Raw genomic sequence first — 17,695 nt, forward strand, 5'->3', positions numbered from 1 at the left:
ACAAAATGAATTGACCAACAAAATAAGTCCGGAAGCAGGGAGCCATGGAACAGACCGACACACCTTGATGTGGGGTTGGGGGGACGAGAAGAGATCAACCAAAGAACTTCTATACTTATATGCACAGCCCATGGACACGGACAATAGGGTAGTGAAGACCTGGGGGGGTGGGTAGGGGGTGATTGGGGGAGGAAGAGGGGAGATGGGAGATATCTGTGCTACTATTGACAATAAAAATCTATTTAAAAATAAATACAATTTAAAAAATGAATGGCTTCTCAAACTGTGTGGCTCTCCGATTTCTAAGGCAAAGGTTATGTCCTTGGCTTCCTGTCGAGCCTTCGGGCTGGCGCTGTGGGGGAGCAGCCCTGGTGAGCAAGCAGGAGTCTCTGCGAGAACATTCCTTCCTGGAAGGGCTTGGCTTGCCCTTTCCCAAGACGGAGATTTCTGTGAAAATTCCTCAGTCGGGTCTTGGCCAAAAAGCATTCTTTCCTTTTCCTCCGCCTTCATCTTACTCACTGTTGCTTCTATCAGAGGGGAGCATCCCATGAGTCCTGAAATACGGATGAATTGAAAACGACAAGGCAGTCGCCACACTGACAGAATTTGGGGCCACCTCTTTAAAAGTGGTTCTGGTAGGATTTGCACACGACTCCTATGCCAGCAAGTTTCCTTGAAGGATCAAAAGATGAACAGGAAGATCCCACAGAAATCGTCAGCCTGCTCTTGGAAGAGGAAAACATTGTTCAGTGAAATAATAAACATGACGTGCTGAATTCCAGCAAAGAATAATAAGTGATTGGCTTTTCTCCTTTGCTTTCAGCTGTATGACAAAATTAACACGAAGTCTTCGCCGCAAATCAGGAACCCTCCGAGTGATGCAGTACAGAGAGCCAAAGAGGTAAGTGGCATATTTTGTATGTTTGTGTTTTAATATGTTTCTATTGGTTTCAGAGAGGAAGGGAGAGGGAGAGAGATAGAAACATCATTGATGAGAGAGAATCATGGATCGGCTGCCTCCTGCACGCCCCCCCACTGGGGATCGAGCCTACAACCCGGTCATATGCCCTGACCGGGAATCGAACTGTGACCTCCTAATTCATAGGTCAATGCTCAACCACTGAGCCACACCGGCCGGGCTTAGGGACATTTTTGTAAACAGACCTGGGAGTCCGAGAGCAGCATTCCCCAGGTTCCAGGGCTGGTTCTGCTGTGTGAACCTGAACTTGTTAACACAGCAACTTTTGCTTCTCTCTTTTTTTTTTAAGTTATTTTACTGCACTTGATGGAAACAGACATGCTCTGAACATTTGAGTTGCTTTTTAAGGTGGAAATGTTTGCAAGTTAATTTAATATCTGCAACATCTAAGTTCAGAGATACGTCATTTCTATAAATTGTCAGATAATGTATGTCTGTCACAGACGTTTTAAAACCTTTTTGATATGGAAACGTGACACTGTAGAAAGTTTGGAAAATAAAAATTCATGCATGATCCCATCAGCCTAACTCAGTAATTTCATTTGCCTGTCCTTTACCAGTCATGATCCATTTGCATATAAATGTTTATATACAATCAAAATATCGTTTTTTTACCTGACGTATAATGAGCATTTTCCTATGTTTCTACTTTGTAAATATAAGGTCCGATGACGACATAATTTCTCTTTTTTATTACTGAGTGCTCATGAATTGGCAATTCCTCCATTGTGAGACACCTAGTGGGGGGTTTTCCACTTTTTGATGTCATAAAAGCCTTCGTGCAAATAAACATTTCCCTTTGAAAACTTTACTTCTTAGGAAGTGAGAGAATCTGAAGGACATCATTCCTTCCCCACCAGGTTTTACACGCAAGACCTGTCCCGGAAAATATCAAATATTCATTGAGAAACAAAACCTCGGGCAGGGCCTGCGAGGCCCACCCACGTCAGGTCCGGGCACCGGCCAGGAGACGTCCTCTCTAACTCAGGAGACCACACCTCGGTGTTAAAATTATAGATTGAGCCCTGGCCTGTTTGGCTCAGTGGCTAGAGGGTCGGCCTGCAGACTGAAGGGTCCCGGGTTCGATTCCGGTCAAGGGCATGTACCTCGGTGGCAGGCTCCTCCCCGCCCTGATTGGGGTGCGTGCAGGAGGCAACCCATCCATGTGTGTCCCTCTCACACTGGTGTTTCTCTCTCTGTGTCTCTCTCTGCTCTCTCTAGAAATCAGTGGGAAAAATATCCTCAGGTGAGGATTTAAAAGATAAAACAAAATACAACTTCCTTTAAAAAAAATTTTTAATTAAATTTTAAAATAAAGAAATAAGATCATAGATTGTGAGAGTAGCGAGGGACCAGAGAGAGTATATGGTTTCATCCTTTCATTTTCTAGTAGCAAAACTCAAAGCATAAAATACAGCAAGGAGAAGTGGCTTGTCGTGAGGCAAAATTAATGACCAGCCTAACCAGTACTGGGTAAGCGTGCTTTGCGATAAGAAAGAAACCCTCCAGCCCTAACCGGTTTGGCTCAGTGGATAGAGCGTCGGCCTGCGGACTGAAGGGTCCCAGGTTCGATTCCGGTCAGGGGCATGTGCCTGGGTTGTGGGCATATCCCCAGTGGGGAGTGTGCAGGAGGCAGCTGATGGATGTTTCTCTCACATCGATGTTTCTAACTCTCTATCCCTCTCCCTTCCTCTCTGTAAAAAATCAATAAAATATATTTTTTTTTTTAAAAAGAAACCCTCCGGTTGCTGTTTGTCCCATGGCCCCTGAGGTGGTGAGTAGCCTGTGGGTTTGCTGCTGAAATCAAAGCCTGAGGCTAAGGATGCTCAGGCGTCCCATCCGCCCAGGGTGCAGGTCTCCCAGGGGAGGCGAGAGCTCCTACCGCAGGGATGGGCCCTCCGAGCCAGTCCTGCTGGGCAACCCGTGACTGGCTCAACTTGGGCCATTGGGTGCCTTTAGATAAGCGCTCTGGGCCCAACCGGCTCCAATTAAGAACCGTAGCAGGATGTTTAGAGGACAATGGGGGCTTCCCTCCCACCACCCTGGGCTCATGTCACAATCAAATTCTAAATGTGTAAGCTTCATCTTGGTGGTAAGGGATAGCTTTTGAAGAACAACTTCATTTTTTAAAATATGTTTTTATTGCTTTCAGAGAGGAAGGGAGAGGGAGAGACAGAGAGAAACATCAGTGATGAGAGAGAATCATGGATCGGCTGCCTCCCGCACACCCCACACTGGGGATCGAGCCCACAACCCGGGCCTGTGCCCTGACTGGGCATTGAATTGTGAGCTCCTGGTTCCTAGGTCGATGCTCAACCCCTGAGCCACGCCAGGCGGGCTCATCCATAACTTTTAATTTAAAAGACTTTTATAGTTTTAAAACATATCCTGTCTGCACTATGGTATATCTTGCTTTTTTATGTTTTAGGTATTGGAAGAAATTTCATGTTACCCTGAGAATAGTGATGCGAAGGAACTAAAGCGTATTCTAACACAACCTCATTTCATGGTGAGTAACCATTAAACCCCCACAGAGCTACAACCTTCCTTTCAAAAGAAGCTCTTCCTATATTTAGATTTTTTTATTAATGTATATTGACATTCAATATTCTGTTCATTTCAGGTGTACACGATGTGATCGCTACCATAAGTCTATTAACCATCTGTCACTGTACAAAGTTATATTATTAACATATTCTCTGTGCTGTACACTACACCCCCGGGGCTTCTTTATTTTTTAACTAGAAGTTTGTACCCTTCACCTTTTTAAAAAAGTTTCTAGCAGTCCTCATAAAACAGCCATCTTCATCAAATGCAATTAATTCCTGCAATATCAGACTGTTAACATTACAGTACAAAGTCACATGTGCACTGCTATCAGTAAACATTTCCAAAAAATAATAAATAATTCTTGTCATCTCTGAATATCGAGGTAGATGCTTGAAAGACATTTTCATTCAAATATGTAATTGCCAGCTGTGTGCCAGGCGCCATGCTGGGCACTGAGGGCAGTAGTGAGGGCAAGGCCCCTGCCCTCAGGGAACTCCCATTCTAGTGGGGACGGGGTGAGGGGAGATATGTGAGCCGGAGACAGATGGTGAGGAGTAAACTAACAATATCATCCTATATAATAAAAAGCTAATATGCAAATTGTCCCCTCGGGAGTTCGACCACTCGCTATGACATGCGCTGACCATCAGGGGGTGGTGTGGAATGAAGGAAGGCCCGGCAGCCGGCAGCCAGGGGAAGGAAGGCCCCCATCGGCCCTGATTGCCGGCCAGGCCTAGGGACCCTAGCCATGCACAAATTTCATGCACTGGGCCTCTAGTTTCATAAAATGATCATGACTATGAAGAAAAGAAAGGATAATGGGGCAGAGATGATAGTCAAGTGGGAGCTACTTTATTATTTTTTTAATATATTTTTATTGATTTCAGAGAGGAAGGGAGAGAGATAGAAGCATCAGTGATGAGAGAGAATCATGGACCGGCTGCCTCCTGCACGCCCCACACTGGGGATCAAGCCCACAACCCGGGCCTGTGCCCTGACCAGGAATCGAACCGTGACCTCCTAGTTCCTAGGTCGACACTCAACCACTGAGCCACACCGGCCAGGCGGGAGCTACTTTAGATAATCAGGGGAAAGCCCCTCCGGGGTGTGAACGCTGAGCCAAGACTTGTGATACGAAAGAACCAGCCTTCTGAACGTGCAGGCCTGGGGAAGAGCAATGAGCGGCCAGGGGCAGGAAGGAGCTGTGTAGGGTCAACATATGGAAGGAAGGCCACTGTGGCTGCGACCTGGTGAAAGAGGAGCGAGTGGTACAAGCTGAGCTACAAGACAGGGCCTTCCCGGCCACGGTGCGGAGTCTGGATTTGTCCTGATGGCACGAGGGGGGCACCAGGGGGTTGCAAGCAGGAAAGTACTATCGGCTCGGAGCTTTAGATGCTGCTGGGCTGACGTGCAGAGAATGGACTGTAGGAGGGATGAGTTAAAAGAAGGAGGCTGTTGTGAGAGGGGGTCGAGGCTTGGAGAAGGATGGGGCTGGCGGAAAATGGGCAGATGGAGATTCTACATCAGAGATGGTGGGATATGACAGAACTTGCTCAAGGTTGGCATGTGAGGTGGTGTGACTAATCCCTTTTACAGTTCACAGAGGAAACTGTGCCCTCAAGGCTTGTCCGGCCGGCGTGGCTCAGTGGCTGGGCGTCAACCTATGAACCAGGAGGTCAGGGTTTGATTCCCGGTCAGGGCACAGGCCCGGGTTAATGGCTCCATCCCCAGTGTGGGGCCTGCAGGAGGCAGCCGATCCATGATTCTCTCTCATCACTGATGTTTCTCTCTCTCCCTAAAACATATATTTTTTAAAAAGAATATGCCAAATAAAAAGAGGAAAATCAAAGATGGAATATTTTTCTTCAAATACGTTATAAGGGATGATTGGGCAATTGTTACTAATCTGAAATAGCTGTTATTTTTAATTACATAAGAAGAATCATGTAATAGGAAAAAACACTTTTTGTACTGTAATAAAGATATGGACAAGATAACAACTTCAGATAAGAGTGAAAAAAATTTAACTATTTTAAACTGAATAGAAAAACTATGAATTTCAGGTTCAAAAAGTGTTTCCTCTGGCTTCTTAATTTCATATCATAAAATGTACCACTTAATGAAGCTTTCATGACAACCCAAGGTGGTTTTAAACATTTTGCTTTGGGGCCCTAACCGGTGTGGCTCAGTGGATAGAGCGTTGGCCTTTGGACCAAAGGGTCCCAGGTTCGATTCCGGTCAAGGGCATGTACCTTGGTTGCAGGCACATCCCCAGTAGGAGGTGTGCAGGAGGCAGCTGATCGATGTTTCTAACTCTCTATTCCTCTCCCTTCCTCTCTGTAAAAAATCAATAAAGTATTTAAAAAATAAAAATATACATTTTGTTTTGGGGAAAGTATGATACAAATTTGCTTATAAAATCTTCTGTTCTACATCTGATTTCTTAAAGAAAAAAAGAAATCATTAACTTCCATTAGTACAGTGGGGCCTTGACTTACGAGTGCCCCGACTAACAAGTTTTTTGAGATACCAGCTGTCTCTCAGCCGATTTTTTGCATTGAGTTGATAGAGTAATCACATTGAGTTAACGAGCTCCTTAACGAGCTCGGTCTCGGAACGAATTAAACTAGTAAGTCAAGGCCCCACTGTATGTCTTTACTGCTTTGTATTTTATAATTGCAATAAGCAAAGGATCTGTTCTTTTTTAAAATTGCTATTTAGTGATTTTTAGAGAAAGAGAGGAAGGGGGGGGGAGAGAGAGAGAGAGAGAGAGAGAGAGAGAGAGAGAGAGAGAAACATCAATTGGTTGTTCCACTTATTTCTACATTCATTGATTCTTGACCAGGGATGGGGCCCACAACCTTGGCGCATGGGGCCCGCACTCTAACCAGCTGAACCACTGGGCCAGGGCCAGGGTCTGCTTTTTTGAAAAAATTAGTCTTTCGAATGGAATAATTAAAAAAGGTATTAGTGTGATAACATTTTTATCATGTCTTTTAGAGTACAGACTTTAAAAAATCATTTAAATCTATACTTATTTACACTTCCTTTAATTACTGCAAATATTTATAAATATATGCATTTTTTAAGTGTCAGGTAATTCAATGTTAAGTCCCCCTGTTTTACTGATCAGAAAGCAAAGAAAAAGCCAGATAATTGAACAAATAAGCGAAATTATAAATATGCTAAGAATAACTCCCAAACCTTGGCATCATAGCCACATATAAGCATTAAAATATTTTCCTTTAGCTATTAATATTTCTTTAAAAATACTAAGGTTTTGAAACCATAATTGAAAAATGTTTCTAAGATAGAAAGTTTCTGCGTTTAAAGGTCTATTTGACATAGTATTTCCCACATGGGACATTCTCCAAACATGCTTCCTCGGGAGTGACCAGTGGGCCCAAGTTAAGTTGATGGGAAAACTGATCCTCATTACAAGTGAGCCCACTTTTAAAAGCATGGGCTTTGGAGCCAGTAAGATCTGGGTTTGGAACCACAAGGAGGCCACTTACGAGGTGGGTGACCTCAAGCAAGCCTGGTGATTGGCTTTCAAAATATATTTGTATTGATTTCAGAGAGGAAGAGGAGGGAGGGATAGAAACATCCATGATGAGAGAGAATCATGGATCGGCTGCCTCCTGCATGGCTCACACTGGGCATCAAGCCCACAACCCAGGCCTGTGCCCTGACCTGGAGTTGAATCGTGACCTCCTGGTTCATAAGTCAACGCCCAACCACTGACCCACACGGGCCAGGCTGGCATATTCTTTTTAATGGCTTTTTTTAAACAACCTGTAAGTGGCCCCTTGTATTCTATTTGCAGATACATTGGAGCCTCAGGTTGACTTTGATCTTGTGGCAAACTGGTTCCTATGAAGTATGACCTCCTTTGGTAGCATAATTTGAGCGTTTTTCTTTTAAAGTTCAGTTTGAGTATTATTTTGTGATTCCTTATAAATAATACATTAAAATACAAGTATTTGCTTATATATTTAAAAGGAGAAATAGGAAGAGAAAGGAGAAATAGAAATCAGTTGCCAAAAGCAGCATAAACACTTTCTCTCCAACCCCTGTACCCGCCATTAAAACCTGACAAAAGCTTGGTTCTTTGTTTACCTGGCGACGTGTCCTCCGATCCTACTAAGCACCTTTTGTAGAATTCACTAATTATGGAAGGCGCACCTATAGTGGATACAGTTGGGCTAATTTTAGCAGATGAAGTTTTCAGTTTGTCTATTATTGGCTTTTGCTTTGTGCAGTAAGGCTTTGCTCTCAAGTGGCCACAATGAAAGCAGGAAAACAGGCATTTACCTGCATAGCAGCGCCTCCCCACGTGGGCTCTGGGCACCGGCGCAGGGGTCAGGCAGGGGTCAGGAGGTCAAGGCCTCAGGGCCACCGTGAGCCCCACTCTCCAGCTGTGCCCTTGGGTGTCCCTCCCCCAGACGCCAGCTCAGACCAGCCTCGGAAACTTTGCAAATCTCTGCCACTTTCTTAGAAACCCAGATGCGCCCTAACCGGTGTGGTTCAGTGGATAGAGCGTCGGCCTGCGGACTGAAGGGTCCTGGGTTCGATTCCGGTCAAGGGCATGTGCCTTGGTTGCGGGCACATCCCCAGTAGGGTGAGTGCAGGAGGCAGCTGATGTTTCTCTCTCATCGATGTTTCTAACGCTCTATCCCTCTCCTTTCCTCTCTGTAAAAGATCAATAAAATATATTTTTAAAAAAGAAACCCAAATGCATATATTGCTCTAAACACATGCACTACTGATGACAAGTCAATCCCGTCTTTGTAATTGCACTGCATTGTTACTTTATTTTTGCCTCATACGCATGCCTTTGAAATTAAAATAGCCAAGTCATAACTGTGATAAGCCTTTAATTAAATAACTTAATTTGAGATGCTAAGGGTTGTACTTTCAAAACAATTTTAATTGCATTTAATTATCTCTAGAGATTTCATCACCACACAGATCACAGATTCAAACAGAACTGAATTTATAGTTAGCACATAAGAAAATAGAATCTATGTAAGCTCCAAGCACACGCATCTTCAGCTGTAATATTCTCCTTGAAGTAGACATGTTCAAATATTCATGCTCTTTTTTTTTCAAGCCTCGCCCGAGGATATTTTTTCCATTGATTTTTTTAAAGAGAGAATGGAGGGGAGGGAGGGTGAGGGATGAGAGAAAAACATGAATGTGAGAGAGACACATCGATTGGTTGCCTACTGTATGCACCCCAATTAGGGTGGGGACCGAGTCTAACCCAGGTACATGCCCTTGACCAGGGATCCAACCCACAACCCTTCAGTCCGAGGGCCAACACTCTAACCACTGAGCAAAACCGGCCAGGGCTCTTCATGCTTATTAAAAACTTTGTTGTGATGGCACCAAGAGCATAGTATGTCTCAAAGAATATCCTTTTTTAGGGATATTTGTTATCCAGTTCCACCAAGATGACATGTGCAGATATCAATACAAAGAAAACACTTTTTCTTTGTTAACGGGCTTGGCAAAAGGAAGTCATAATGGTAATTGTCTACTTATTTTTCAGTCAAGTGCTCCAAAATATAGAAGTGAATAAAAACATTAGGTGCGTTTAGATGTTAGCTCCATATCGAATGCGATATTTTGGAAAATTACATGTTTTTCAGTTACACTTGTGTGTGTTCTCATCTCTTTCGTGAAGTCATGTTATAAATTGTCTTCATCCTTTTGGTTATATAACAGAGTTACTGTTAACACTATCAATGAAAGATATTTACTCAGTACACCAACTATTGCACTGTTTCTTTTTAAATCTGTTTCCATTTTAAGCCCTAGAACAAATTTGCCACCCTCATGAGCCTTTCTGCTAAATTATTTGAAATTGCGTTATGTCAGCTTTTTAACAAGTTAGTTGGGCCCTAGCTGGTGTGGTTCAGTGGCTAGAGCACCGGCCTGAGGACTGAAGGGTCCTGGGTTTGATTCCGGTCAAGGGCACGTACCTTGGTTGCGGGCTCCTCCCCAGCCCGGGTCCTGGTCAGGGCACATGCAGGAGGCAACCTCTGTTTCTCCCTCTCTCTTCCACTCTCTCCAGAAATCAATGGGAAAATATCCTCAGATGAGGATTAAAAAAATAAATAAATAAACAAACAAACAAACAGGTTAGTTGGTACTTTTTTATAACATCAGACCATACCTCTAACCCAGGTAATCAGCAAACACATGCATTCATTGATTTACTCATTCATTCATGTGTTCATTCTTTTTTAAATCATCATGATTATTTGTCATAAAGAAATCAAGGTGCCTGGGCGGTGTGGCTCAGTGGGTGAGCGTCGACCTAGGAACCAGGAGGTCACAGTTCGATTCCCGGTCAGGGCACATGCCCGGGTTGCAGGCTCCATCCCCAGTGCAGGAGGCAGCCGATCCATGATCCTCTGTCATCGTTGACGTTTCTCTCTTTCCTTTTTACTTCCTCTCTGAAGCCAATAAAATATATGTTTAAAGAAATCAGGGTATAGTTATATGTAGATGTAACATGCTTTGAGTTCTCTGTAGATGAGATACACCTTTGAGAGGCAACGGGTGATTGTATGCATGTTTATAGAATCGATTTCTGCTGGAAGAGTACTATTATTGAGATTTTGCTTCTCTCCTGAAATACTAGGCCTTACTTCAAACTCACGACGTAGTGGCCCATGAAGTTTACAGCGATGAAGCGCTGAGGGTCACACCGCCTCCCACGTCTCCCTACTTAAACGGTGATTCCCCGGAGAGCGCCAACGGAGACATGGACATGGAGAACGTGACCCGCGTCCGGCTGGTTCAGTTCCAGAAGAACACGGATGAGCCCATGGTGAGTAGGAAGGAAACTTCTCTCGCCTCCCAAAATGCCAGCGTGAGCAGGAGCACCTGACTCCAGCCTCTATAGCCAGGCGGAGAGAGAGGGGAGGGGACCCGCTTCACACCCTCACTTCACCCAGGCCCCTGCTGCTCAAAGCCGCTGTGCTGGCACTGCCCCTAAAGCAGGCTGACTTCTCCTTCCCGCCTCTTCTTTCACAACTGCTCTTCACCTTTACTTAAAAAAAAAAAAAAGACAGTCCGGCCAGTGTGACTGAGTGGTTGAGCATCAACCTAGGAACCAGGAGGTCACAGTTCAATTCCCAATCAGGGCACAGGCCCGGGTTGCGGACTCGATCCCCAGGGTGGGGCGTGCAGGAGACAGCCAATCCATGATTCTCTCTCATCATGGATATTTCTCTCTCTCTCTCCCTCTCCCTTCCTCTCTCTCTCTAAAGTCAATGAAAACATTTTTTTTAAAGACATACATAGTCCATTACTCCAGAGTGTGCCTCTGGGCAGCAAAAGGCACAATTTAAAATATTGGCAGTGATGTGGGAAAAGTGAATGTCAAAAATGGGATTGTTAAAAACATCCCTTTATCAGTCTCGTGGTTTGCAGAAGAAGACTCTTTTGGAAGGCATTCGAAGAACTGGGTGAAGTGGCTAAAAGGAAACGCGCCGTGCAACTCCTCGCTCCCAAGGAATTCTACCCCTGGAGGGAATCCTGTTGGCATCTACCCATGTAGCATTAATTTTCTCAGTGTTTCCGAATAGCATGGGAATAGAGTTGATGCTGAGCCCTACCTCATTGTCATAGAATTTCCCCCCGCAGATCTGATTCCGCCCCCAAACCTGTGAAACCCTCAAGTTGAGGGTCATCCTTGACACGCGCTTCTCTCTCGTCTCCACTGGGAATCCATTACCGAGGCCCACTGGTTTTCCTCTTTTTTTTTTAAATATAGGTTTTTGTTGATTTCAGAGAGGAAGAGGGAGAGAGAGATAGAAACATCAAGGATGAGAGAGAATCATGGATTGGCTGCCACATTTTTTAAACTTAAACTATACAGGTAGGTACATTGTTAGTAACTTCATTAGGGTCCTCCTAAGGCTTAGGAAGAGCCACACTCAAGGGGCCAAAGAGCCGCGTGTGGCTCGCGAGCCACAGTTTGCCGTCCACGGGCTTAGGGGGACCTCGAGCAAATCATCGCATGTCCGTGGGCCTTAGCTTGCTCGGACATTGCTTGGCAAGTGTTGCCAAAAGCATCCTTGACTGACTCACTGACGCCCTGGATCCCACCCCGCTCTGCAAGCCTAACGTTCCCCGCGTTCATTATCTAGAGGCATTCGCTCCTTTAGCAAATGCTGAAGTGCCTACTGTGTGCGGATAACTGGCTTAGATGCCACTGACGTCGTGGCAGGCGAGCCGTGGGCCCTTCCCGGAGGCCACCTGCCACAGGGGTGACATCACAGCTGTGGCGCGGCAGCGGGGAGCAGCCTGTGGCCGGGCGGCAGGAAGGAGGGGCGAGGAGCCACGCGAAGGAGGCAGGAAGGTGAACTGAACCGCGAGGGGGCGGCCCGGGGCGGCCTGGGCCTGCAGCGGCCGGGGCATGTCTCTGAAGGCTGAGTGCAGAGGGCCGGCTGAGGGGCAGGAGACAGCTGCGTCCCCGAGTTCCTGTTCTCAGAAAGTATGCGCTGGCCTCGCAGCTTCCCTTGCAGGCCCCCAAGAGAAGCCGTTCTCTCTCCTGTCGCCTGTGATCCCAGCCACAGGGTGTGTGGGAATGACGTTATGGGCAATATGTCTCCTCAGTGATACAGTTCTATGACATGTCATACAGCTTCTTTTGCTTTCTCATTTGTCTTATTAAAAGCATTATATTACTACGTGAGATATACCCATAGGACACTGGTTCTCAACCTTCTGGCCCTTTAAATACAGTTCCCCATGTTGTGACCCAACCATAACATTATTTTCGTTGCTACTTCATAACTGTCATGTGGCTACTGTGATGAATCGTCATGTAAACATCTGATATGCAGGATGGTCTTAGGCGACCCCTGTGAGAGGGTCGTTGGACCGCCGAAGGGGCCGCGACCCACAGGTTGAGAACCGCTGCCATAGGATCTCTTTGCATTTTGGAACTCATACACTGTGTCCCACTGGGCTGCGTCCACCCCCCAAGGATGACACACTCCATCACACCCTTCCTTTCCCCTTTGAAATATCGCCCTTGCAATTGCTTCTCTATGGATCGGGACTCCCTTAATGTCAAGTGATAAAGACCAAACTTGAAGTAGCTTAGACAATAGGGGGGAAGCTTACGCAAACAAGGGAAGGCCAGGAATTGACCCCAAGCTGGGGTGGGTTCAGGAATAGGCACCCAGCCCAAGCAGAGACCAGGTTTACCCTCTGACCTGAAACAACCAAGAAATGTTTAAAACTGCCCCAGCCGGTGTGGCTCAGTGGATAGAGTGTCAGCCTGCAGACTGAAGGGTCCCGGGTTCAATTCCCGTCAAGGGCATGGACCTAGGTTGTGGCCTCGATCCCCTGCAGAGGGCGTCCAGGAGGCAGCTGATGGGTGTTTCTCTCTTATTCGGTGTTTCTAACTGTCCCTCTCCCTTTCTGTAAAAATCAATTAAATATATTTTTTTAAATGTTTAAAACAGACAAAATTACATGAAAGAACAGTTTTGAAGACATTGGAGATCGGGCAAGAAAGGACAGTGATCCCTAAGAAACAGGAAGTAAACAGCATGAGCCCTGGGGTTGCCCAATCTTCCTGACTTGAGAGTTTCCAGGCCACAGACAGGGAGGGGTGGCCGAGGCCAAGCAGGCAGGCCCCCTGAATTGAGGAGACACAACTGAGCTGCTGGGGAAACCAGGCACCTGAAGTTCATGGGGCAGAGGGCTGGAGGGGGAGGGCTGCACCGAGAGGACCCGAGAGATCTAGAGAGGACACTACCTGGAGCCCAGCAAAGACCCTCCTAAAGGATGAGCGAGACCAGTGCCCGACGCTGGCGGCCTGGTCCCACCCACAGACTCGAAGGACCAGTCTGTGAGGCGCTGCATAGGGCGCTAGGGAAGGTCTTGCCTCAGAAGGAGAGATAATTAGCCCTGGATAGAGAATTCCTCCAAACCTGAGGAATAAATCACAGAAGCAAGTTCCAAAGGTTCACCTGGCCAGCATGGTTCAGTGGTTGAGCATCAACCTATGAACCAGGAGATCCCGGGTTCGATTCCTGATCAGGGTGCATGCCCGGGTTGCAGGCTCGATCCCAGTGTGGGGTGTGCAGGAGGCAGCCAATCCATGATCCTCTCTCATCATGGATGTTTCTCTCTCTCCCTCTCTTCCTCTCTGAAATCAATAAAAAAAATTTTTTTTAAAGACCCAAAGGGTTAAATTGTTTCTAAGTAACTGAACTACATCCCAGGGGGAAAAAAAGCTTAAGAATCTTTATAAGAATTAAAAAAAAAAAAAAAAAAACACCAAGCAGGCAACAAGATAAAATGTACAATATCTGGCATCTAATCAAAGATTACGAGGCATGTGAAAAGGCAGGAAAATGTGACCTATAATGTGGAGAATAATCAATCACAACTGACACCGAACTGACAGATATTCGAATTAGCCCAAAAATGTCCTATGGGATTAATGGCAGGTTAAAACATTTCAAAAGAAGATATTAGGGATTTCGAAGACATAGCAATAAAAATTCTACAAAACAAAAGAGAGAGAGAGAGAGAGAATTTTAAGTCGATAATATTGTGATAATAATGTATGGTACCAGGTAGGTCCTAGAAATATTGTAGGGGACAGCTTCAGGCAGGTTCACTGACAGAAAAAATATTGGAAGACATAATGACTGCAAACATTCCAAATCTGATGAAAACTATAAATCTGCAGTTGCAAGAACCACAGTGAACTCCGAGCACAAATAGGAAGAAAGCAGCACCAAGGCGCATCCTAATCAAATTGCTTAGACCCCTGACAAATCGATCTTAAAAACGGAGGTTAAAAAAATAAAAAATAAATATTACATACAGGGGAACAAGGATAAGGATATTAGATTCCTTATCAGAAACAACACAATTAAGGAGAACATCTTTAAAGTACTGGAAGTTTTTTAAAAAACTCAGTTTATAATTCTAAATCCAGCAAAGGTTTCTTTCAAAAAATAAAGGTAAGACCTAGGTGGTTTTCTCAGTGGTTAGAGCATCAGCCCACAGACTGAAGGGTCCCGGGTTCGATTCTGGTCAAGAGCATGTACCTCGGTTACAGGTTCATTCCCCGGCCCTGGTCCAGGCACGTGCAGGAGGCAACCAATTGATGTGTCTCTCTCACATATACGTTTTTCTATCTCTCCCCCTCCCTTCCACTCTCTCTAAAAATCAATGGAAAAAAATATCCTCAGGTAATGATTAACAAAAAATTTTTTTAAATAAAGGTAAAATAAAAACATTTTAAGATATACCAAAACAATTCAATAGATCTACAGTATAAGAAATGATAAAGAAAAAAAAAAGAAATGTTAAAGGACAACCTTATTTAAATCTCTTTCAAAGATAACTGGCAGTTTAAACAAAAATAATGACAATATGTTTGGGGTTTATAACATGTAGGAGTAAAATGTATAACAACACAAAGGTCAAAAGGAAGGAAGTGGAAGTATACTGCTGTAAGGTTCTTAAACTATTTGTGATATGGCATAATGTCACTGGAAGGTGGACTGTGGTAAGTTAAAAATATATGCTATAAACCCTAAAGCAGTCACTAAAGCAACAAAATAGAATTATAGCTAATAAGACAACACAGGAGAGAAAATAGAATGAAAGAAATTAATCCAAAAGAAGGCAAGAAAATATATTCATACCTAACTGTATCAGTAATCATATTAAATGTAAATAGTCTAAGTTCCCCCAAATTAATAAGCAGTGATTGTCCGATTAGGGAGGAGCAAGACCCAATATTGCCTGTAAGAAATGCTTTCTACATAAAGACAAATTGTTTCAAAGTAAAGGGATGGGAAAAGAAAAGCCATGATGGTGTTAATCAAAAGGAGGCTTGAATGGCTATATTAACATCAAAGTATATTCTCAACCCACATGGGGATTAAATTAGAAATAAAGAACAAAAAGATCTCTGGAAAAATCCCAGAGCACTTGAAAACTAAACACATTTCCAAATAAACCATCAATCAAAGAAGAAATCAAAAGGGAAATTAAGTTATTTTGAAGTGGATTAAAATGAAACCACAACATATCAGAATTTGTGGTGTGCTGCTAAAGTAGTACTTCGGGAGTGTAGCACTAAGCATCTATGGTAGAAAAACAGGAATGTCTGCCCTGCTGATGTGGCTCAGTGGGTTGAGCCTTGTCCTATGCACCAAGGGGTTGCCGGTTTGCTTCCCAAACTAGCTGCCCCCTGGTGGTCGGTGTGCTCCCACAGTGGGTGTGCCGCCCCCCCCCCCAAGGGCCAATCCCTGCAGGCCACGCCCCCACCACCAGTGCACGAATCCATGCACTGGGCCTCTAGTAAATAATAAAGAGCAAAGTAGAAATCAATGAAATAGAAATCAGAAAACAATAGGGGGAAATCAACTGAACAAACATTTTCTTTGAGAGGATCAGACTGATCAGGGGAAAAAGGACACTAACTTACTAATGTCATGCATTAGAGAAGTGACATTACTACACATTCTGCAGCTATAAAAAAGGGTAATAAGGAAATATGAGAAACAACTTCATGCCAATAAATTCAGCAACTTGGATGAAATGGATAAGTTCCTTGGAAGGCAAGAAACTATGAAAGCTTACTTAAGAAGGAATAACTGAGTCACCCTAAACTATTTAAAAATTGAATTTGTAGTTAAAAACCATCCTCCAAGAAAGCTCCAGGCAAGATGGTTTCACTGGCAAATCCTACCAAACATATAAGGAAGAAATAACACCAATTCTACACAAACTCTTCCCAAAACATTGAAAGGGGAGGAATTCTTCCCAACTCATTGTTTGTTGTTGTTTTTATTATTATTAGCTAGCATTACCTTGGTACCCAACCAGATAAAGACATTACAAGAAAACTACGGACCAGTAACCCTCTTGAAGATAAATGCACAAATGCTAACCAAGTGTCATCTTATAGTAATTCTATTTTTACTTAACTTTTTACAGGGAATCACTTTAAAAATGAATGAGCTAAATCATTGTATTGTTGCAAGAATTATGCATGGGGGCATGATCCACAGACAAGGTAAGTGTTGTATATGATTCTTTCTCACTTTTGTCCCATAGCCTAGTGTAGAAAGTGTTGTTAGGGCCCAATGGAGAGCGGGTGCATTACAGCTCTGTTCTGGAGCATGTGTGTGTGAATCACTGTTTATATCCTGACTTCGTAGAGACCATGAAAGATAGAACAAAGTATCCTATTGGGCCCCAGGTTATATGGAAGACATCCATTCTAGGATATGAAATGTGGATATTTAAATTTAATGACCGTTCAAGAATTGCTCTCTCACCCAGCCAGCGTGGCTCAGTGGTTGAGCATCCACCCATGAACCAGGAAGTCATGGTTCCATTCCCTGACAGGGCACATGTCCAAGTTGCAGGCTTGATCCCCATGGGGGGGGGGGGTGTGCAGGAAACAGCCGATCAATGATTCTCTCTCATCATTGATGTTTCCATCTCTCTCTCCCTCTCCATTCCTTTCTTTTTCAAATAAAGAAAACATTTTTCAAAAACTTTAAAAACTTAAAAAAGAATTATCTCATTCATCCAGGAATGAGATATACTACTTATAAATTAAGAAATTGGAGTTTGATAAAGAGCATAGAGATTCAATGGTAAGATCAGACTGATGGTGACCAGAAGGGAGAGGAGTTTGTGGGGCTGAGAGGAAAAAGGAAAGGGATTAAAAGATACGAATTTGGAGTCACAAAACATTCACGGGATGTAAAGTACAGCATCGGGAACATAGTCAATAATATTGTAGTAACCATGGACATGCCAGGTGTAAGGTGTATCATTGTCTAACCTCTGTGCGTACACCTGAGCCCTGTACATGTCTTCAGCTCATTGCATCCTCACAGCAGCCCTATGAGATGGGTACTATTGTCACCTCCGCCTCATACATGCAAAAGCGAGCCATGGAGAGTTTCGGTAACTTACCCGAGATGTCAAAGCTAGTGAGCGATGAAGCTGGGATGTGAACCCAGACAGGCTGAAACTAGAAACTGTTCTTTTATCTCAGAAAAATTACCAGATTCCCACCACCATCTTTCCAAGCGGTGTCTCCCATCATAGATGTCCCTGTGTTAGCGTGTCCTCAGGAGCCAAACTTGTCCC

The 17,695-nt window shown here is 44.2% G+C and overlaps 1 protein-coding gene across 8 annotated transcripts in view; it reads left to right on the plus strand.

Moving 5' to 3' along the window:
- CASK (calcium/calmodulin dependent serine protein kinase) overlaps positions 1 to 17,695 on the plus strand; it is a gene marked incomplete at its 5' end in the record, with an annotated part of 281,999 nt that overhangs the window by 229,354 nt on the left and 34,950 nt on the right. For all 8 annotated transcript variants that reach the window (XM_081081818.1, XM_081081820.1, XM_081081821.1 and 5 more), the window contains 4 exons: positions 824 to 901; positions 3,408 to 3,488; positions 10,182 to 10,370; positions 16,526 to 16,604. In XM_081081818.1, the coding sequence (XP_080937944.1) occupies positions 824 to 901; positions 3,408 to 3,488; positions 10,182 to 10,370; positions 16,526 to 16,604 (427 nt within the window). The remainder of the gene's footprint in view (positions 1 to 823; positions 902 to 3,407; positions 3,489 to 10,181; positions 10,371 to 16,525; positions 16,605 to 17,695) is intronic.

The sequence above is a fragment of the Myotis nattereri genome, assembly GCF_964212035.1.
Source record: "Myotis nattereri genome assembly, chromosome: X".
Taxonomy (NCBI): Eukaryota; Metazoa; Chordata; class Mammalia; order Chiroptera; family Vespertilionidae; genus Myotis; species Myotis nattereri.